The sequence below is a fragment of the Eschrichtius robustus genome, chromosome 16 (assembly GCF_028021215.1).
Source record: "Eschrichtius robustus isolate mEscRob2 chromosome 16, mEscRob2.pri, whole genome shotgun sequence".
Classification (NCBI taxonomy): Eukaryota; Metazoa; Chordata; class Mammalia; order Artiodactyla; family Eschrichtiidae; genus Eschrichtius; species Eschrichtius robustus.
The window spans coordinates 44,462,067-44,485,988 of NC_090839.1; the positions used below are offsets into that span (position 1 = coordinate 44,462,067).

Consider the following 23,922-nt stretch of genomic DNA (forward strand, 5'->3'; position numbering starts at 1 on the left):
GTTTACAATGATTGGCCTGAATAAGGTTTGCTTTGCATTAATTTTGCTTGGGGACCATAATACTCTTAAAGCAGGGGCTTGATATTTTACATTCAGTTTGGGAAATTATCAGCCATTATCTTTTAAAATATTGTTTTTGCCCCATTACACATAGGATACACCCTATCTCATATGTCTGCTAATTCTTTTCATCTGTATTTTATTCTTTATATTTTCTTCTAACTTAGTTTTCAGTTTGTAAATTCCTTCTTCAGCTGTGTCTAATTGCCACCAAATCCACCTATTGAATTCTAAACTTCAATTATATAATTTTCAGTTCTAGAATTTACATCTTTTATTTAGTGTATAGTCCAGTTAAACTTCTTTGCCATGAGATTTCTCCCTCTTGTCACCCAATTCTTAAACACATTAACCATATTTTAAAGTTGTATCTACAAATAGATCTCTAACATGTCTCTATATATTGTCTTATTGGCTTGGTTTTCAGTGATCCATTCTTGTTCCTCAGGAATGACCGGTCATTTTTTATTGAATGCTAGACACTATGTGCGAAAAACTGTAGAGGCAACTTGAGCCTCGGTGGCCTTATCTTCTTCCAGAGAGAGAGGATTCATTTTTGCTTCTGAAAGGCTGGTAGGATTGAGTAGAGCACTGAAATCTAATCAATCAATCAGAGATTAAATTGATTAAAAGTAGGCCTTCAATTTTTTTTAAGAACTGGTCTATTTCAAGTTCATTGCCCCCCAAGTATAACCCTTCAGTATAACCCACAGAAAACTCAAGGTACTTATCAGAGCACCTCTTCTTTGGTGGGCCCTGACCTCCAAGTTTTTCCCCTCTCCCCCCAGACCTCATTAAAAAACATCTGAAGGCTCTGTTAAACCTCTTTGTATGTGGAATGTCAGGTTCACCATTCTTCACCTCCTCCAGCTTCTGCTGCATTAATGGCTCTCTAGTGCCTTAATTTCCTCAAATAATCTGTTCAATGTTTCTAGCTGTTCTTGGTGGGAGTGTTATTCTACAGTATGACAGACAGTCTACTTTAGAAATCCCTTTCTCAGTGTAATTTTTTTTTAATAAAAAAATTTATGTATTGATTTGTTTACTTATGGCTGAGTTGGGTCTTTGTTACTGCCCACGGGCTTCAGTAGTTGTGGCTCATGGGCTTTAGAGCACAGGCTCAGTAGTTGTGGCACATGGGCTTAGTTGCTCCGTGGCATGTGGGATCTTCCTGGACCAGGGCTTGAACCCATGTCCCCTGCATTGGCAGGCAGCTTCTTAACCACTGCACCACCAGGGAAGCCCCCTCAGTGTAATTTTATCTTGCATTTTTTTTTCATTAGCAGCAAAGTGAATCACATTTTCACACAACTACAGGCTATTCTTATTTTTTAATTAACTTCCTGTTAGATTTCTTGCTCAATTTTCTATCCAATTGTCAATCTTCTTTCTGTTTAGAAGTACTTTATATATCAAAGATATTAACCCTTTGTCGTCTATGATAAAAGGTATAAATATTTTTCCTAAACTGGTAATATTTCTTTTTTTAAACATTTCTTATGGTAGCTTTTCCACCCGTAAGTAAGTTTGTGTTTATATAAAGTCAAATAGTTCCATTTTTTTCTAACTACTTCTGTTTTGAGGCATACTAGCAAAGATTTCCTGCTCCCAAGCTTAGAAAACTCCATCAGTAGTTTCTTCTGTAATTGTGTCTGTAAGGAACATGTTGATGAGCAATTGAAAAATGATGAGCAATTGAAAAATGGTCTATTTTCTAGAATTGACAGAGTGAGAAAAGATATGACATGGTTAAGTCCAGCTGGAAGTTCCAAGTTTTGTTTTCATTTTCCCAACCTCATCCTCAGGAGCTAGTGAAAAGAACTCATGGGCACAGTCACTTTCATGTTGTCCTTGTAGGACTTGGGTACCCATGAGTCATGTTTTCTTATGTTATCCCTTTCCTGACTTCTTTTCTCATCCACTCTCATGTCATCAACAATATGATATTATTCTACATGGACATCTCCCAAATTCCCACATGCCTAATTAATTCTCAGTTTCCTTCCTCAGCATTAGATGCAAAACTTGTTTGGCATCTCCACTTAAATGACCCTCTGCTTCAGTCTTCAAATCTAAAATGACTCTCTTCACCTCCCTTCACTTTGCTTGTTTTATATATCATCAAGTACTGACCTTCCTACCTTCCGTCCACCCAGGCTCAAAGATTAGTCACCTTACTTCTTGAGTCTTACTTCTTGATTCTCAGCTTCAGTAAATCATTACCAAGAGTGCAAGTTAAAGGTATCTTCCTTTGAAGAGATTATACACTGGATCTTTCCTAGCCTTGCTTCATCCTCACTAACAGGAAGGTCAAATTGAACATACTCTGGACTCAATAGGTATTCATGTTAATGAAACTGAATTTAATCTTTTGTTTAAAAAAAGTACAGAAACAATAAGAACTTTGAAGTTATGAACTCATCTAGTACTTTATATATTTGTATTTTCAAATGCCCTGGCTCTTCAAGCTGTGAAAACATAATAGATACTTAACCAAGAAGTAAGAGATTATTGTCCTTTTGACTATCTGTAAATTTTCTCACAATAATATGGATGTTAACTAGACTTATTATAGTGATCATTTTTTCCATATGTACAAATATCAGATCATGAAAAACAAGAAAAACAGTCTCCTTACAACTACATTTAAGCATGTTATATAGCTTCAGCCACAGCGAGTGGATGACAAGCCTTATGAAACTATGTAAATAGAGAACAATTACAACAGAAATTAACTAAAGACGGGATTCTCAGCAATCCAAAATGGCAGCATCTGAGGTCTTCTAGGGGAGCAACTGAGCCATTCATTTGTGTTTTAACTTCACTGCCAGGAGAATGAATCTTTCAGCTTTCAGGCATGCCTGAGGCAAAATAGGTTTTCTTTTTTCATTCTCTTCAAAGTTTAAGCTACATAAACTCACACACACATATTTCCCCAAATTCAAATTGTGGATTGTTCTGATTAAACCAAGTTTTGCTGCTTTCATGTTACCAGCTTTCTAATTTGAGAAATTGTGCATGTATGTATGTGATTATCTCACAAATTAAAGAGAATTTAGAATATGACAGCATTAAAGTATTCAAGCAACTCAACCTACTATTTGCTCCTTTAAGCTTTTCTGCAAAAGAAGTTCAATCCCAGGAGTATTTTTAAACTTAAGAGGGCAATGGAGGGTGACAGAACAACTGGCAGTCAGGCTGTTCTAATTTTCTATTAATCAAGGACTATCTTCTTTTTCAGCTCAAGGCGAGGACACACCTAGAGTTCCTGTGAAAAGCGAAGGCTCTGGTGACACAGAACATTCTACAAGTCCTGATGGTAAGTTTCTGAGCTATTTGAGTCACGCAAACTACAAATCTGGCACATTTTTCTCTGTGTAATCTAGGATTAAGGGAGCTGTCTATTCTATGAGTCAACATATTCAGTTTGAACAAGGTAAAGTTCAAAAACCATTTTCTACTGGGAACTAACAAAATTGGCAGCCTTTTTTAAAAAACAACATGTGCCTCAGTTTAATCTTACTTCCCAATACCAAGGAAACAGTGGGTAATTCCAAGGCTAAACTGAAGTCTAGCTGGTGAACTTTATGGAAACACTCAGCATTCAGAGGAGCACTGGCTTGAGTTTGGGCTAAGGTTATTCTTGGACCTTCATCACTTCACCTCACTGTATCACACATCAGATGGCTTGGCCAAAAACACAGTGAGTCTTTAAAAGTACTTTATAAATAAATTTACAAAAACCTTTTTTTAATCACATCTCACTTTGAAGGCATCTAGAAATTGTGAGCATCAGGAATAGTATAGCCTTGCCCCTGTACAATGATACTGGAAACCCTTTGAAATATCATCATTTAGAAAAACAACTATTTGAGCACACATGATTTCTAAATATTTAATTCCACTTGCCCACAGAACTTAAGAGAACCAGAATTATTGGTCAGTGATCAACTGTTTATATATATCTTGTTGTTTGGGTTATTTTAGCCAGGAAAAAAAAAAAAAGCCAATTACTTTGAGTTGATAATGACCTTGGGAAAATTTCAGCCACTGGTAGAAGTTACTTGGTGGTTTTAAATGGTTTCCTATACCATGCATCCCACCCTGCTACAAGGCTTGCCCTCACCTTAATTGCCTCCCTTAATTATAAGCCCTTCTGCACCAACTGATTGATTGATTTTTTAATTATTTTTTTAATTTTTTAAAAAAATTTATACAATTTTTTAAAGGTCACTTTCCATTTATAGTTATTACAAAATATTGGCTATATTCCCCACATTCTACAATACATCCTTAAGCCTATCTTACACCCAATACAAACTGATTTTTTTTTTAACCCCTGGGCATGCTTTATCTAGGGGAATAATGTTTTCAGACCCCAGATGCATCCATTAAAAGCCACCCCGTGTTGGTCATGCTCAGTTGAATGAAACCTGCCCCAGCCTTGCTGTGACATTATAGGCATGGTTCTTAACTAGTTCTCTGCAAAGCATGTTCCAAAGAATACCAGGTCCATGCAATGCTCAATGAATAAAAGGGAGACAAATGTGGGAAATACTGAGTTTTAGTCCTCACTTGGAGATTTGCCATGCACAGTCCAGGCTCTCCAAAGTCTCAGCTGTAAAGAAACTTCCCAACATCATTTAACATTGCTTTTCCCAAACTTATTTGATCATGAAATGCTTTTCATACTAACACTTATTAGATTTTGGAACTAGGGACCCTTGGGTTGGAGGAAGGAACAGAAAAGGAACACTCACCCGTATTTTTGCAGACCAGGATAGAAAGTGCATACATTATTCTTTTTTTTTAGAGGTATACTTCCTGTAACTGGCCATTTTATACCTGGGGTAAAGAATGGGCTCACACATCATTAGAAACCGAGGCTAGTTTGCAGGAGGAACAAAGAGACCTGCTTTTAAAAACCTTCCTCCTTGAGAGAGAATTGGGTGGGCTGCCATCCAATGTCATTCCCTCTTTCAAGTCTCTTTGGAATGTGAAATCCAGCACCTGCCACTGTTTTACTTTAATCGAGTTTCCTATTCAAGAAAAAGAGATTTGGATTGTTGCTTTTGTTCAAACAAATGAAGACTATCCAAATGACAACAAACAGAGGAGGTTACTTATTCAGAGCTTACCAAAGCATGGGTGTCACACAGCCATTATCACTTGTGTTTGGCCAACTCAAAGGCAGGGAGGGAAGTGGGGAACTTCTAACAAGAGGGAAGACTTCAAGCATCCTTGATTGGAGGTTGTTGGTAAGGGGAAGCTGCACTTGGGCTAACTAGAAGTGGCTGATTGGTTTGGGAACATATTTGGCTTTCCCTGGCTGGTCCTGTGTTGGGAGCATGGAGTAAAATACAGGAAAGCTGGCAGTCACAGACCAAGTCCTGACCATTCTGAGCTGCTTGCTTCAAAGGTTTGAAGTCAGAATTCTATTGTTATGTTTGGCCTAGCCATCATTCATCTGTATATTAAGTCTCTTGGTTTATAATATGGGCTTTGATGCTTTAAAAATACCAATCTAATTAAACCTACTGACCCTTGAAAATTTCCAGTGTCTGCTATGCCTGCTTGGGCTCCTTCTGGACAATGGCATTAATTAATTATGTGTGCTATTTGTATGCAAATGCTTACATAGAACACACGGTAAAGTAAAAGCACACGTTTTACCTTTGCTGTGCGATCTGGTTAGATGTTTTGCTTTTCTATTTCATGGTGTCCACTGCCAGTGCACCCACTGGCAAGTTTACAGCGTCAGTTTTGACTTTCAAAACTGAAGACCTGGCAAACCAAGCAGGCCTACTGGCATTGCTGTTTTCGAGGGAGCTGCTTACCTCTCTGCATGTCGATGATCTGGTTTGCTTTGTTTTCTTTTTATTTTCTTAGACATCTATTAAGGCCTTTGAATTTACCTAAGGATGGTAATAAATACAAAATATCAACCCAAAAATCTGCTATGAAATGACAGCTCAGCTCCTACAGTTTAGTAAAGAAGCAACTCTGCCCTCCCCATTCCCCCACCAGTAAAAATCTATAAGAGTGGTCCCCAAATCTTGAATGAATGAAAACAAACTGAAAGAAGTATAAGATAGGAAATCAGGAATGTAACAATTCACAGGCCATTTTAATATGTTTAAGAGATTTGGGTTTAACAAATATTTAACCTTCTTGTTTTCCTTTCTGGTTCCAGTTGAAATGAATAAACAGGTTGACAGTGTAAATGACCCAACAGAGAGTCAGCAAGAAGATTAACTAATAGGTAAGTTGCCTCTGTTACAAGATTTTCAATTGATTAAATGGACCAGCCATAGAAACTAAAAGGCATGTTGGATTTCCCTCCCAGTCCCATGGATAGAACTTTTAAACGGTTAAAAGTTTAGCCTCAGGCTAAACTTTTAAAATCTTTATACCAAATAACACATTGTAAGAAACTTACCATCTTTAAAGGAAAAAGATAAGCTACAGCATATCCAGATCATGCAATACCCTGGTTTTCTGAGCTTTGATGACAAGAAAAAAAATTTTCCACCCATCTCACCTCCTGGCTTCCTGGAGTGATCAAATTATTTAAGCAACGCCAAGCTGATTCTGAAGCACTGCTTTTCCAGAAGTTACCTGCTGAGTTGTTTAGTATATCTGTTTTTAAGCCTAACACTAAATCTTTGCGCTGGAGAACGTGAAAGGCATTTGAGTGTATTTGGGCTGATAGAAGCCTGCCTTATGTCCCGTCCTCTCACACCACTACCCGTGGACCTGCACACCTCTACACAAAGGTTTGTTGCATTGAATGAGCCTCAGGGAATTCCATGGGAACATAAATGGGGCCAGATGATGTTTAGGAGTTTTTTCCAGACCAACATTCTAAATCACTCAGCCAAGACTGAAGTATATCTAGAATAATGAGTGGTCTGTAACCCTTTTTTGTATCTTGAGGGCTGGAGAGAAGAGTTAGAGAAAAGAAACCAGCCTAGCTATTCTGATTCCTAGCTTAAAATACTAAGCTGTGAAAAAAAACTATGGGATAAATGAATTGTGCGTCATCCAGGGCAAGACACAAATGTGTTGACACCATTGCCTCTGTCGACTGAAAAAAAAAAAAAATGCACAACCTAAAAGTTGAGAATTATGTTTTATTCGGTGGAGCTTCTGAGGACTTCAAGCCCAGGATAGCTCTGCAGGACTGCTCTGAAGAGGTAAGGGGGGAAGCAGGAACTATAGGAGTTTTACAACAAAGACAAGGTAGTCGGAACATCAAAAGATTACTGCTGCTTAAAGAAAACCAGATATCTCAAGTTAATGAATTTAGCCCTTTTCTACGTATGGGAAGATGCAAGAATCTGGGCTCTTTGGAATCATTCCTTTGATATGCAGTTTAGCAATCTGGGGCCAGTATCCTGTTCTTTCCCATCCTGAGTCCCCTCCGGGTGCACCATTAGGGGTGGCTGCAGTGGCTGAGGGCTTACCGTGGAGCGACAGAATGTGGCAGGCAACATTTTTTCATTCACAGTGCTTCCCCTTGGTCATAAATTCAACCAGCATTTGGAAGCAAAAAAGAAGAAATTATTATGATTAGTAGAAGAAATTATTATGATTAGTATAACTAGTAGTAATCTGGTTGCAATAAACCATCAGGTCCACAGGAGAGCTACCTGGAGAAGCCAAATTCTAGAAGGATCAGGTAGAGAGAAAAAGGTAAATGTTTCATCTTTGTTTACAAAGGTATACTTTATCAATGTGTAGGTCATGGCAGAAGAGAAAAGATTTTTTTCTGGAAAAAAAAAACCCAAAAGTATATTTCAGAAAGTCATAAAATTATGAATTATATTTATCAGTTAATTAATTCCTGATGAGGTCCTGAACCAAGATGATGGTGGAGTACAAGGACAGGCTCTCACTCCCTCTTGTGAGAACACCAGAATCACAACTAGCTGCTGGACAATCATTGACAGGAAGACAATGGAACTCACCAAAAAAGATATCCCACATCCAAAGACAAAGGAGAAGCCACAGTGAGATGGTAGGAGAGGCGCCATCAGAGTAAAATCAAATCCCATAACTGCTGGGTGGGTGACTCACAGACTGGAGAACACTTATACCACAGAAGTCCACCCACTGGAGTGAAGGTTCTGAGCCCCACGCCAGGCTTCCCAACCTGGGGGTCCGGCAACAGGAGGAGGAATTCCTAGAGAATCAGACTTTGAAGGCTAGCAGGATTGGATTGCAGGATTTCAACAGGACTTGGGGAAACAGGGACTCCACTCTTGGAGGGCACACCTAAAGTAGTGTGCGTATTGGGACCCAGGGGAAGGAGCAGTGACCCCATAGAGACTGAACCAGACCTACCTGCTAGTGTTGGAGGGTCTCCTGCAGAGGCGGGGCGTGGCTGTGTCTCACTGTGGGGAAAAGGACACAGGCAGCAGAAGTTCTGGGAAGTACTCCTTCGCGTGAGCCCTCCCAGAGTCTGTCATTAGCCCCCAAAGAGCCCAGGTAGGCTCCAGTGTTGTGTTGCCTCAGGCCAAACAAACAACCAACAGGGAGGGAACCCAGCCCCACCCATCAGCAGTCAAGCGGATTAAAGTTTTACTGAGCTCTGCCCACCAGAGAAACAGTCAGCTCTACCCACCACCAGTCCCTCCCATCAGGAAACTTGAACAAGCCTCTTAGATAACCGCATCTACCAGAGGGCAGACAGCAGAAGCAAGAAGAACTACAATCCTGCAGCCTGTGGAACAAAAACCACATTCACAGAAAGGTAGACAAGATGAAAAGGCAGAGGGCTATGTACCAGATGAAGGAACAAGATAAAACCCCAGAAAAACAACTAAATGAAGTGGAGATGATAGGCAACCTTCCAGAAAAAGAATTCAGAATAATGAGAGTGAAGATGATCTAGGACCTAGGAAAAAGAATGGAGGCAAAGATTGAGAAGATGCAAGAAATTTTTAACAAAGAAAGACCTAGAAGAATTAAAGAACAAACAAACAGGGATGAACAATACAATAACTGAAAACTACACTAGAAGGAATCAATAGCAGAATAACTGAGGCAGAAGAACAGATAAGTGGCCTGGAAGACAGAATGGTGGAATTCACTGCTGCAGAACGGAATAAAGAAAAAAGAATGAAAAGAAATGAAGACAGCCTAAGAGACCTCTGGGACAACATTAAACGCAACAACATTCGCATTACAGGGGTCCCAGAAGCAGAAGAGAGAGAGGAAGGACCAGAGAAAATATTTGAAGAGATTATAGTCGAAAACTTCCCTAACATGGGAAAGGAAATAGCCACGAGAGTCCCATACAGGATAAACCCAAGGAGAAACACGCCGAGACACATAGTAATCAAATTGGCAAAGATTAAAGACAAAGAAAAATTATTGAAAGCAGCAAGGGAAAAACGACAAATAACATACAAGGGAACTCCCATAAGGTTAACAGCTGATTTCTCAGCAGAAACTCTACAAGCCAGAAGGGAGGGGCATGATATACTTAAAGTGATGAAAGGGAAGAACCTACAACCAAGATGACTCTACCCAGCAAGGATCTCATTCAGATTTGATGGAGAAATCAAAAGCTTTACAGACAAGCAAAAGCTAAGAGAATTCAGCACCACCAAACCAGCTCTACAACAAATGCTAAAGCAATTTCTCTAAGTGAGAAACACAAGTGAAGAAAAGGACCTAGAAAAACAAACCCAAGACAATTAAGAAAATGGTCATAGGAACATACATATCGATAATTACCTTAAACGTGAATGGATTAAATGCTCCCACCAAAAGACACAGGCTTGCTGAATGGATACAAACACAAGACCCATATATATGCTGTCTACAGGAGACCAACTTCAGACCTAGGGGCACATACAGACTGAAAGTGAGGGGATGGAAAAAGATATTCCATGCAAATGGAAATCAAAAGAAAGCTGGAGTAGCAATACTCATATCAGATAAAATGGACTTTAAAATAAAGAATGTTACAAGAGCCAAGGAAGAACACTACATAATGATCAAGGGATCAGTCCAAGAAGATGATAAAACAATTATAAATATATATGCATCCAACATAGGAGCACCTCAATACATAAGGCAACTGCTAACAGCTATAAAAGAGGAAATCGACAGTAACACAATAATAATAGTGGGGGACTTTAACACCTCACATACACCAATGGACAGACCATCCAAAATGAAAATAAATAAGGGAACAGAAGCTTTAAATGACACAATACACCAGATAGATTTAATTGATATTTATAGGACATTCCAACCAAAAACAGCAGATTACTCTTTCTTCTCAAGTGCACACAGAACATTCTCCAGGATAGATCACATCTTGGGTCACAAATCAAGCCTCAGTATATTTAAGAAAATTGAAATCATATCAAGCATCTTTTCTCACCACAACACTATGAAATTAGAAATGAATTACAGGGAAAAAAACGTAAAAAACACAAACACATGGAGGCTGAACAATACATTACTAAATAACCAAGCGATCACTAAAGAAATCAAAGAGGAAATCAAAAAATACCTAGAGACAAATGACAATGAAAACACAATGATCCAAAACCTATGGGATGCAGCAAAAGCAGTTCTAAGAGGGAAGTTTATAGCTACACAAGCCTACCTCAAGAAACAAGAAAAATCTCAAGTAAACAATCTAACCTTACACCTAAAGGAACTAGAGAAAGAAGAACAAACAAAACCAAAAGTTAGCAGAAGGAAAGAAATCATAAACATCAGAGCAGAAATAAATGAAATAGAAACAAAGGAAACAATAGCAAAGATCAATAAAACTAAAAGCTGGTTGTTTGAGAAGATAAACAAATTGATAAACCATTAGCCAGACTCATCAAGGAAAAGAGGGAGAGGACTCTAGAAATGAAAAAGGAGAAGTTACAACAGGCACCACAGAAATACAAAGCATCCTAAGAGACTACTACAAGCAGCTCTATGCCAACAAAATGGACAGCCTGGAAGAAATAGAAAATATGAACAGACCAATCACAAGTAATGAAATTGAAACTGTGATTAAAAATCTTCCAACAAACAAAAGTCCAGGACCAGATGGCTTCACAGGTGAATTCTATCAAACATTTAGAGAAGAGCTAACACCCATCCTTCTCAAACTCTTCCAAAAAATTGTAGAGGAAGGAACACTCCCAAACTCATTCTATGAGGCCACCATCACTCTGATACCAAAACCAGACAAAGATACTACAAAAAAAGAAAATTACAGACCAATACCACTGATGAATATAGATACAAAAATCCTCAACAAAAAACCCACAAACAGAATCCAACAACACATTAAAAGGATCATACACCACGATCAAGTGGGATCTATCCCAGGGATGCAAGGATTCTTCAATATAGGCAAATCAATCAATGTGATACACCACATTAACAAACTGAAGAATAAAAACCATATGATCATCTCAATAGATGCAGAAAAAGCTTTTGACAAAATTCAACACCCATTTATGAGAAAAACACTCCACAAAGTGGGCATAGAGGGAACCTACCTCAACATAATAAAGGCCATATATGACAAACCCACAGCAAACATCATTCTCAATGGAGAAAAACTGAAAGCATTTCCTCTAAGATCATGAACAAGACAAGGATGTCCACTCTCACCACTATTATTCAACAGTTTTGGAAGTCCTAGCCATGGCAATCAGAGAAGAAAAAGAAATAAAAGGAATACAAATTGGAAAAGAAGTAAAACTGTCACTGTTTGCAGATGACATGATACTATACATAGAGAATCCTAAAAATGCCACCAGATAACTACTAGAGCTAAATCAATGAATTTGGTAAAGTTGTGGGATGCAAAATTAATGCACAGAAGTCTCTTGCATTCCTATACAATAATGATGAAAAACCTGAAAGAGAAAGTAAGGAAACATTCCCATTTACCATGGCAACAAAAAGAATAAAATACCTAGAAATAAACCTACCTAGGGAGACAAAAGACCTGTATGCAGAAAACTATAAGACACTGATGAAAGAAATTAAAGACGATACTAACAGATGGATAGATATAGCATGTTCTTGGATTGGAAGAATCAATATTGTGAAAATGACTATACTACCCAAAGCAATCTACAGATTCAGTGCAATCCCTATCAAATTACCAATGGCATTTTTTATGAAACTAGAACAAAAAAAATCTTAAAATTTGTATGGAGACACAAAAGACCCCGAATAGCCAAAGCAGTCTTGAGGGAAAATAACGGAGCTGGAGGAATCAGACTCCCTGACTATACTACAAAGCTACAGTAATCAAGACAATATGGTACTGGCACAAAAACAGAAACATAGATCAATGGAACAAGATAGAAAGCCCAGAGATAAATCCATGTAGCTATGGTCAACTAATCTATGACAAAGGAGGCAAGGATATACAATGGAGAAAAGACAGCCTCTTCAATAAGTGGTGCTGGGAAAACTGGACAGCTACATGTAAAAGAATGAAATTAGAACACTCCCTAACACCATACACAAAAATGAACTCAAAATGGATTCAAGGCCTAAATGTAAGACCAGACACTATAAAACTCTTAGAGGAAAACATAGGAAGAACACTCTTTGACATAAATCACAGCAAGATCTTTTTTGATCCACCTCCTAGAGTAATAGAAATAAAAACAAAAATAAACAAATGGGACCTAATGAAATTAAAAGCTTTTGCACAGCAAAGGAAACTACAAACAAGACGAAAAGACAACCCTCAAAATGGGAGAAAATATTTGGAATCAACAGACAAAGGATTAATCTCCAAAATATATAAAGAGTTCATGGGCTTCCCTGGTGGCACAGTGGTTGAGAATCTGCCTGCTAATGCAGGGGACATGGGTTCGAGCCCTGGTCTGGGAAGATCCCACATGCCGCGGAGCGACTGGGCCCGTGAGCCACAACTACTGAGCCTGCGCGTCTGGAGCCTGTGCTCCGCAACAAGAGAGGCCACGATACTGAGAGGCCCGCGTACCGTGATGAAGAGTGGCCCCCGCTTGCCGCAACTAGAGAAAGCCCTAGCACAGAAACGAAGACCCAACATAGCAATCAATCAATCAATCAATAAAATAAATAAATCTTTAAAACAATAAAAGAGCTCATGCAGCTCAATATTAAAAAACCAAATAACCCAATCCAAAAATGGGCAGAAGACCTAAATAGACATTTCTCCAAAGAAGACATATAGACGGCCACGAAGCACACGAAAAGCTGCTCAACATCACTAATTATTAGAGAAATGCAAATCAAAACTACAATGAGGTATCACCTCACACCAGTTAGAATGGGCATCATCAGAAAATCTACAAACAACAAATGCTGGAGAGGGTGTGGAGAAAAGGGAACCCTCTTGCACTGTTGGTGGGAATGTAAATTGATACAGCCACTATGGAGAACAGTATGGAGGTTCCTTAAGAAACTAAAAATAGAATTACCATATGATCTAGCAATCCCACTACTGGGCATATCCCCAGAGAAAACCATAATTCCAAAAGACAAATGCACCCCAATGTTCACTGCAGCACTATTTACAATAGCCAAGTCATGGAAGCAACCTAGATGCCCATCAACAGATGAATGTATAAAGAAGTTTTGGTACATATATACAATGGAATATTACTCAGCCATAAAAAGGAATGAAATTGGGTCATTTGTTGAGACGTGGATGGATCTAGAGACTGTCATACAGAGTGAAGTAAGTCAGAAAGAGAAAAACAAATATCGTATATTAACGCATATATGTGGAACCTAGAAAAATGGTACAGATGAACCAGTTTGCCAGGCAGAAATTGAGACACAGATGTAGAGAACAAACGTATGGACACCAAAGGGGGAAAGCTGCAGGGGGGTGGGGGTGTGATGAATTGTGCGATTGGGATTGACATGTATACACTGATGTGTATAAAACTGATGACTAATAAGAACCTGCTGTATAAAAAAGAAAAAAAAAAAAAACAGAACAAAAACAGCCAAGACAATTTTGAAGAGGAAGAAGAAGATGTGGTAGTGATAAGGTGTGGAGACTTATTTATGCAATAAAAGACTTTTAAAATAAAACTAGTGTAATGTTGGCATGGGAGTGGGCAAGTACTGTATGTCAATGTAACAGTTCAGAGTGCTCAAGAAATGACCCACATATAAAGAGAACTTGGTATTATTATAAATTGGCATTATATTGATTAATCAATATATTGTGCTAGATAATTTTATATGAAAAACATCAACTTAATTCTATATCTAGGACTCTTCTTGGAGTTTCAGACTCATAGTTAATGTATCCCAAACTGAACTGATTGTAACTTGTCAAACTATTCCTTTTGTATTCTGTGTATCACTAGCAAAGAAATTTGAGAGACAGTAAAAAAATTTAAAAACTTAAAAAATAAAATTAATTCCTGATGAGCTGGATGAAGTCTTCAGGTTTTCCATTAGAGTTTTGTAATTTCTTACCCAGTTCAGCAGTATGATGTAAAAGTTATCAGAAACTTATATTTATCAAAAATCCTTTTTATGAATTTTCTTGCAGTTCATTTTATAAAATTATCAGAGTAAAACAATGATTGTCTATAAACAACAAGACTTAAAATGACATGGTTAAAGATATGATTACAATGCAATTGACAAGAAACTTGGATATTTCTGTGACATATAACAACATTTTTAAGATAATAACTAGAATTATGACTGATAACATTATACCAGGGCATATCAGATTTTTAGGAATTTCATATACGTTTTGGGATATCTATACTAATGACATTTATGCATAAAATATAACCTAAAGTTCATCTCTAATTACTTGACAATGTTTCTCAAGTAATTTAACTTACCATAAGCCCAATTAGTTTGATATTCTCCTCTGAGATGCCTTAGGGGCCCTCTGAAGCATTTTAAAGGTAGCTGGAGGTCAAAAGAACATATTTGTCAAAAATATCAATATTTGTCAATATTTGTCAAAAATATCAAAAAGTTTTAAAACACTTGGTCAAATAAGATCACAGCTTGTTCACTTAACCAAAGTGACAAAAGATTTCAAAAGTAAATACAGATCACTTAAAGGCACAGAAGCTCACACAATCTGCTACCAAAGCAGCACTTCAAGAAAACTTTGTTTTCTTAAGAGAGAGAGAAAGTGAAACTCCAGTCTTGTACCAGCTTACTTTTAACAAGAAAATCCATCCATCTACCTAAATAAATTCAGTCTAAATTCAGCCAATCCTGACCATGAACAAAACTCTATTCTCAGGGTTCCTTTTCCACCCCTTTCTGTATGCATATTATTTTGCCCCTTAATTTTCCCCACATCTAGAAACAACCAGCTCTAGGACAAAATTACTTTCTTTTCCCTTAACAAAAATGCAATTCCATCTTTCATACCTTCTTTTGTTCACAACACACATCTTACTTTCCTACTGAAATGCTTCCTTTATTATTTCTATTAGCTTTAATTACATGTTTAGAATCCTCAACTCTTAAAAACCTTAATTTCTAGTGAAAACTAAGAAGTAAGCAATTATGAACTGTCTTCTCACATTAGCACTCTATAGTTTGGCAAACATAAATACTAATAATAATTTCTAAAAACGTGTGCTTTCTTATAAAAATATCTCATTGTGGCACCAAACATTTATTAATATTTCTAAACACCTTTAGTTACTCTCTAAAGGGAAGCCAAGGTTCAGTAATTGTTTCAGTATCTTATTTTATTTGGGAATGACCTAGCTATTCAACAAACTTTCATCATTTAACTTAATTTAGCACAATTCTAAAGTTTCAAGTTACCAGATATTTGGAGAGATTATTTTCGAGTAGACATTCCTAAAACATAATTATTTCTAAAGAGTTCACCCAAAAACTCTTATTTAATCTACTTATAAGAATTTCATCATACCAAGTTAATTTTTTGTTGTTGTTGACAAACTCTGTAACAGAAATAACATGTATTGACCTTCAGTAAACCTAGGTACAATAAACCAGCAAGCTTAAGCTAGCTTTAATACCATATGTTAATTTAATATTGAATACTTTCTAGATCATGTGAACCCAAAATTCATTCTGGGCAGTTTCTTTCATATTTAGAAATATTTAGTTTGTAAGTACTTACTTTTAAGTCAATTAAATAGAGCTCTTTTATAAGTTTAATCTTGATATTTTCCAGAGGTAGACACATCTCATATGTATAACATGTACACAGACATATAAACAGACAAAACTGGAGATGTCATAGCCTCACTTTAAAAACTTAGTTACGAATTAAATAGTACAATATAAGCTTACTACTTTATAAAGAACAACTGGAATAAATTAAAGTTGCTTGCTCAGATGATTAAGGCTTTACTATTTATGGAAAAGGCTTTAAGATTTGTATTTATTCTTGATAAACCCTTAAGGAGGCTATGAATTAGATTTTGGCTGAGAGAGCCTTCCCAGCAGTTTTGAAACTGAGCAGGACTCGTGGGGCCCTCCTGGGTACAAATCCTTTCCATGTCCCCCATTTCTTGTTTGTAGGAAATAAGCTTCATTCAGCCTCCCTTGACCCTTCCCTTTGTTCCAAAGGGCAGATTCAAACAGCTGCTCATCAGGGAAGTGAGGCAATGCAGAAACAAAGAAGGGGGCAGTCAAGAAACAATAGTGCAGAGATTAAAGCAGGATCCTGGTTCCTCCTTCAAGGGATATACATAACAATGCCTTTGAGTTTCTTCTGCAGGAACTAAGGCCCTCACCCAGGTGGAGGATGGTAATGTCAGGCTGAGCACAAGATTCCTGGGGCACCACCGTAATACCTCACCACCAACCAATTGGAAGAAAGTCACACACCCTGTAGCCCTCACCCCATATTTTGCCTATTTATTTAAAAAACTTCTCCCCAAAAACCATCGGGGAGTTCAGGATTTTGGGGCATGAGCCACCCATTTTCCTTGCTTGGCCCTGCAATCAACCTCTCTCTGCTCCAAACTCTGATGTTTTGGTTTGTTTGGCTTCACTGTGTGCCAGGTGCACAAACTTGCATTCAGTAACAGTTGGAGTTTAAAAGGGCCACTTTTGCCCTTTTTTTGCCTTTGGTTTCCGTTTCTACTTGGTTGAGCTGATTAGGTTCAGTCTCAGGTCATTGTGGGCTGTATTTACATTTCTGATTTGTAGAGATTTAATGCAAGGCAAAGACAGTTGCTTTTAATTCCCCAAAGAACTGGTCACCTAAATGATATTAAAAAATTGATTTGTCCAGCTATATTTTATTTAATTTACTTTTCAGTGAGAATATTGCCAACTGAACTGAAATTTAAGAGTTCTAGGACTTTAGGGTTTAATTTATCATGCCTTTAAAAACTTGCATAAGACCTTCAACAAGGCCCTCTTTCTGAGTGCACAAGTTAAAACCCAGAGCAAAATCACTGATTTTATTATTATTAGCCCTTGAATATTAGTTCCCAGTTTTTACTTTATAAAGTTCAGGTAGCCTTATTGGTTTCCTTTAGTATGTTTAATTAATATTTCCTGAGAGGCAGATCTATATGCCCTGTCTTGTAATACCAAGCAGGGGAAGCATTCCCCAGTGAAACATGTCTATCCCACAATATAATTAAGCAAAAGTTCACAAGCTGGTTTTTCTTGTTTGTTTTAAACTAACCATTAGATATATTTTCCACCCTTTAATTTCCTTCTTTTTTAATAAGTACCAATAAAACGGCTGTTTATAATGAGAGCACTCTAAAAATTTACCAATTCAGAAGTCCAATTTAAAGGAACCATCATCTGGCCATTAATGAGATATATCGTAATAGTGACTCAAACCGATAAGATACAAGAGGCTTCCCCAGAAGAGATGCAAAAGATGCCATCTAAACAAGATCCAGAAAGTTTACTCCTCAAAATAGTTTAAGAAAGTAAAGGCCTTCGTTGTACAGGCTAACGCACCAAAGGTTTAGATGGCAAAAAGCCCCTGAGGGTTCCCACAGCCAGAAAAAAAAAGACTGCTCAGGACCCCAGTCTATTCAATTGGATGGCAAATGTATACCATATGTGTACCTTTTGGTTGTTAAAGACACACACACACACACACACACACACACACACACACACACACGCCTAAAGAAGATCAGGTAGAACATTTACATTTCAAAGACAGAAGAATAGAAATGCAAGTTACCCCTAGAAGGGCTTTTGTTTCTTTAAGGTCAGAATTCTGAAAAGATGTTTTTTTTTTTTTATCAAGCAGGCTTTTTATTTTTTTTTAACTTAACTGAATATGCAATAAAAGAGCCCCATTCTTAGTCATTATCAGAGCACGATATTCCCAGGTAAGTCGGTCAGTTTTGTAGGTATATAAACCTGGTTAGGGTATTTATTAGTTGGAGGCTCGCAATCTGTTGTTCATTTTGCTTTTTGTTTTGAAAGCTTTATTCCCCATTCAGAGGTTGGTTTGTCGAAATAAAATCACTAGCGATGATCATGTGGTGGGCAATGTGCCGCTTGTGAGCTTAACTCCTCTAGGTTTTGCCCCAGAGCTGTTTCAGCTCCTCTTACATGTCTTAGGTTTTCCCTCTAGTGGTATAAGACCACCAGAGTGCTCAGATCATGGAATGGCCAGTTCTTATTTGTGTCCCCAGCAGAGCAAGCTTTAATTAAGATGACTGGGTTTCCCAATGGGCATGGCTACACAGCATGAGGTCATTAACTTTTGTATCCTTTATCCTGTTCTTTCGCATCCTGAGCCTCCTCAGGGCTCACCATCAGGGTGGCAATGTAGGCAGGCAACATTTTTAATTCACACCTCCCTTCATCTTCCCTGCATCTTCTCAGTAGGCCGCTGCACTCTCCCAGAAGGCCATGTTGCACCAGCATCGTGGCAGACTAAAGTTTGAGAACATGTGAAAGCAGGCAGCTGTCTTCCTATCACAGTTTTAAACATCATTTAAGGGGCTTCCCTGGTGGCGCAGTGGTTGAGAGTCTGCCTGCCAGTGCAGGGGACACGGGTTCGAGCCCTGGTCTGGGAGGATCGCACATGCCGCGGAGCAGCTAGGCCCGTGAGCCACAATTACTGAGGCTGCGTGTCTGGAGCCTGTGCTCCGCAACAAGAGAGGCCGCGATAGCGAGAGGCCCGCGCACTGCGATGAAGAGTGGCCCCCACTTGCCGCAACTAGAGAAAGCCCTTGCAGAGAAACGAAGACCCAGCACAGCCATAAATAAATAAATAAAATTAAACATCATTTAAAACTAAATATAATAGCATTTGTGCAATACATGTATAGCATAGGACAGCTAAAAAATATAAACTCATACAAACATGGTCTTATAAAACATTTCTTTTTTTTTAACCTTGTTTATGTAGTTAAAATTATCCTGTTAAGCTGCAGAAATGATACAGTAGAGAAGTTTACATTAAGAAGTAATGAACTGAGACTAAACCTGAACACTTTAAATGCAAGTTCTTCAGTATTGCCTTACCTTTTGCCCTTTTGCTGCCAACAAACTATAGACTTATCGTCTAGATTTTTTTCTTACAGACACTATTATTTTTCTGTGTGATCAATATCTAGATGCAACACCAAAATAAATGTTTTCCTTGGTCAATGTCAAAATATTTTCCTTGACTATAAACATGAATCTATCTACATACCTTTACCCAAATGAATAAGTTGTCAAAACTTAAAGTTCAAAATTAGTTTAACTTTGTTGCAAAACCATGTATCATGGCTCCTCCCTTACCTCTTTGCTGCAGTCCCTCAACTCCAGGAAGGAAAAGTGACTTGCACAGGGTCACTTAGCTGATCAATGGAAGTTCAAATACTTCCAGGACAAAATTCTTTGATGATACCATACTGCTCCCTAAACAATAGTGCGTTTCTGACCACAGTTGTCATAACCAACAGTATGACCTAAGGAATGTCATCAGTTCCCATAGAAATATTTACACAGCTGGGTCTGTAGACGTTATTGGTAGTTCACACAGGAAGAAAGAAGCTTTCGATCTATGCATCATACCTCCAGGGAAATTAAAGAAATACCATGAAATGGAAATAGAATTAGAGTTCAAAGACATAATACAAGAATGTTTAGTGTTGTGTAATTTATAATTGTAAAAAATCAGGGCTATCATAAATGACAACAGGAGGACAGTTCAATGAATCAATAGAACACTGTGCAAATGTAAAAATAATTTAACAAGTATTTGAGGGCATGTAAAGATGGTTATAGAATCTGAACTTTTGATTCTAGAGAAACATGGCTGGCCAAGTGTGGCTTCCAGGTTGGGCTTTAAGAAGCCTTGTAACTTCCATTTTTGTACTCTTGGAATCCAGCCACCCTGTAAGGAGTTCAAGCTGTGCTATAGAATGAGGAAGGCCACATGGAGAGAGATTCTGGAAAGTGAGAGGGCATTTTGGATGTTCTGGCTCCAGTGGATGACACCTGGAGCAGATGATAAATCATGAGTTTTGGGGCCACTATGTTTTGGAGTGGCTTGTTTTGTAGCAATAGGTGACTGAAAAGGTGGGGAAAAATGCAGAACCCCTCTCAATGCAAATGCTTAGAAATGAGAGCTAAACTATAACAAAAATATTTTAAAATATATAGCTCAGCTGACATGAAAGCTAAGGTGTCAGAAGTGAAGAGGAATTTGAACACCAACGCAATAATCTGGTGAGCTGAAGATCCAGCAGTCCCAAGGACTGCAGTTTGGTTGTTGGTGCAGAGATAGGCTCTAAGGCTAGAGACTTGGGTTTTAATGCCCACCTGGGACCTTGGGTCAATCAAGGTAAGGAGCTGAAATTGATAGCTCTACATAAATTAGTCATAACCCAGCTCAAGAAATTAACAAGGAGACTTGAGTCTGCCCAGGGTGCTGCATGGGGAAAGAAAAAGGCTCCCATACTAAGTAGAAAACATATATGCACCATGCGTTTGAAACACAAATTTATGCCATCCAAAGTCATACGTTAATATACAAACTGAGAATTTAATTTAATATTAGATTATAGACCAGTGTTATCCCTGGGAGAGTTAGCAAATGGAAATGTAAAACTATCCCTCGGAATTCCTACAGAAGAATTAAATTTCTGAAGGTGAGTTTACAATTTTAAGACTTACAAAACACAAAAGGAAATGATCCATCATGAATGAGAGTTGGCGGGTAAAATTACAGGATGATTAGCACTATGAGAACTTGAGAGTAGAAAATTTTGAAGATTTTAATAAAATATATACATTTAGGGCTTCCCTGGCGGCGCAGCGGTTGAGAATCTGCCTGCCAATGCAGGGGACACGGGTTCGAGCCCTGGTCTGGGAAGATCCCACATGCCGCGGAGCAACTAGGCCCATGAGCCACAACGACTGAGTCTGCGCGTCTGGAGCCCGTGCTCCGCAACAAGAGAGGCCGCGATAGTGAGAGGCCCGCGCACCGCGATGAAGAGTGGCCCCCGCTTGCTGCAACTAGAGAAAGCCCTCGCACAGAAACGAAGATCCAACACAGCCATAAATAAATAAATAAAAATTTTAAAAAAAAGTATATATATATATATATACATTTAAATGACAGCAAAACATAAAAAGTAGATATAAAACTGTAAGAAAAAAGCAAACTATGAAGAATTAACAACAATTTGGAAGAAGCAAGTAAATATATAGTAATATAAATGACACATGAGGAGACGTAAGGGATAGAAGGAGAATAACCAAGACATTTTGTATTCAACAAGAGCTCTAAAAGGAGCTGATTGATAGTATTTGAAAGATACTGGCAAGGATTTATCAGAATTGATGAAAGTAATAAATTTTAAGTTAAAAGAAGAATAATAAGTTACAAGAAGGACATATTTAAAATAAATTCACACTTATGCACTACGGAACACCAATGAGAAAAAAAATTAAAACAATTAGAGGGAAAGGAGCGTTAACAATAAATAAATAGGTATTGCACAGACAACAAGCTTCCCAAGATCAAGAATTTAGGTCAGAAGATAATGGAATAATTCTGAGTCTTCAAAACATGGATTAAAAAATTGTCAACATAGAGTTCTTCACTAGTTTCACTATCATTTAAGAAAATGATATCTGCCATTTTCAGGAAAAAAGAAAAACTTGCTACTCACATACCTTTTCTCTAAAAGCTACTAAAGGAGGCACAACAGTAAGAAGAAAATTGAGCCCAGAGGAAAGAGTAGTGTGCAGGAAACAACTGCAAGCCAAGAAAAATGGTAAACACAAAGGAACATCAAAATATGTATTGATGATAAATTTATAACAATAATAATTGACGAATGGTTAAAAACAGAGTAAAACAAAATTACTATTTATGTACATTTTATAATACACAAGATGACACTACATACTTCCCACTGTGTCTGTATTGGTAAATATATATGTGTGTAAAGGTGTAAAAACATGCATGTTGCTGATTCACACTAATATCAGGATTCAGTAGTCTCTGGGAAGGAAGAGAAATAGTTTTAATTTATCTGTAAATACTTTAATTTACCCATAATGTTTTATTTTTGTTAAGTAAAGATCACAAGGAAATTTGAAAAATATTAACACATATTAAATCTGGATAGTGAACATATTCTAGATATGTCTTAAGGTTGTCTGTAATGTTCTTCCTGTTTACAATTTTAATTGTTAAAATTAAAATGTATGATTGTGTATATACATATGAAAGATATGGAAAAATAATATAAGGAAATGCTCCATAATATTAACTACAGAAGTTATTGTCAATAGAGGCATTATGCAGGATCCTTGCTTGTCTACTTTTGGATATTTTAAATATTATCTACAATGAGCATGATATTGCTTTTCTATACACACACACACCTCAAAGGATTTTTTTTAAAGATTCATAGGACACTAGAATAGAAAGTTAGCTCAGAGATCATCTCCAATTCTTCCTTGAAGAGATGTAATTTATGGCGATAGAAATCAGATCAGTTGTAGGGTTAATAATTGAAAAGGGAACTTTCTGGGCCAATGGGAATGATGTGGGTTAAATGCATTTTTCAAAACTGTTTGAAGTATACTTAAGATCTATGCATTTCCCTATAGGTTCTTCTAAGGCAGGGTATCTTCTTAGAGTTCTTTCACAAGTGGAGAACACGGCAGATGCCTACTTAATAAGATCTCAAAGTGGTGGGATGACCATCAATGACTTTTGCAAATCAGCGTCATGTAAATTATTATTGTTTCTATGATGAGCCCTGGAAACTGGAGCACATGAAAGGGCTGAGAAGGGAGGACACATTGGTTCAAGATTAGGTTTCTCAAGGAATACATTGAAGAGTTGAGTTAATCACCCCCATCAGCCAAGCAAGTTGTCAATGTCCCGTACATTTATTAGCAGTGATTTATATGCTCTTTAAAGATACCCCGTGCCTGCAATTACAGCTCAGATATCCAAAGCTCTTGGATAGTCAAAGAAGATCTTTCTAGGCACATTTGAAGGGTGAGAAGCATTTAAATGGCTGTATGAAAAAGATATTCCTTGCTCAACCTATGAAGATATCTTATCTTTAATCTAACAAATGGTTTCTCCTTATCTTCGGCAGGGGCACAAGATGAAGCAAAGGAACAAAGAAATGGAAGTAAATGACAGTCCTCAGCATTGCAGGCCTTCTGGCCCCGGGGGGGTGGAAAAAGACACCTGCGCACCCTGTGGGGGAGGGTGGGGGGAGGCGAGTCCCATGGAAGGATAGGGAATCCTTTGCTCTAATTTCTCCAGCCGCATTTTGTTCTGTTTACCGGCAGAAAGAGAAAGAAAAAAAGGAAAAAAAAAAAAAGGTTTTATTTGGTGGGGGGACCCACGTGAATGCATCTTTCAGGCGCTATCCCTGTCATTTCTGTCTTTTCTCTCAC

At 37.7% G+C, this 23,922-nt stretch overlaps 1 protein-coding gene across 2 annotated transcripts in view; it reads left to right on the forward strand.

Annotated features, from left to right (window-relative positions):
- The window catches only part of MACROD2 (mono-ADP ribosylhydrolase 2), a 1,969,440-nt gene extending 1,945,752 nt beyond the window's left edge, over positions 1-23,688 (forward strand). For both annotated transcript variants that reach the window (XM_068566158.1, XM_068566159.1), the window contains 3 exons: positions 3,302-3,379; positions 6,254-6,322; positions 23,616-23,688. In XM_068566158.1, the coding sequence (XP_068422259.1) occupies positions 3,302-3,379; positions 6,254-6,315 (140 nt within the window). In that variant the 3' untranslated portion in view covers positions 6,316-6,322; positions 23,616-23,688. The remainder of the gene's footprint in view (positions 1-3,301; positions 3,380-6,253; positions 6,323-23,615) is intronic.
- Positions 23,689-23,922: the final 234 nt, after the last annotated feature.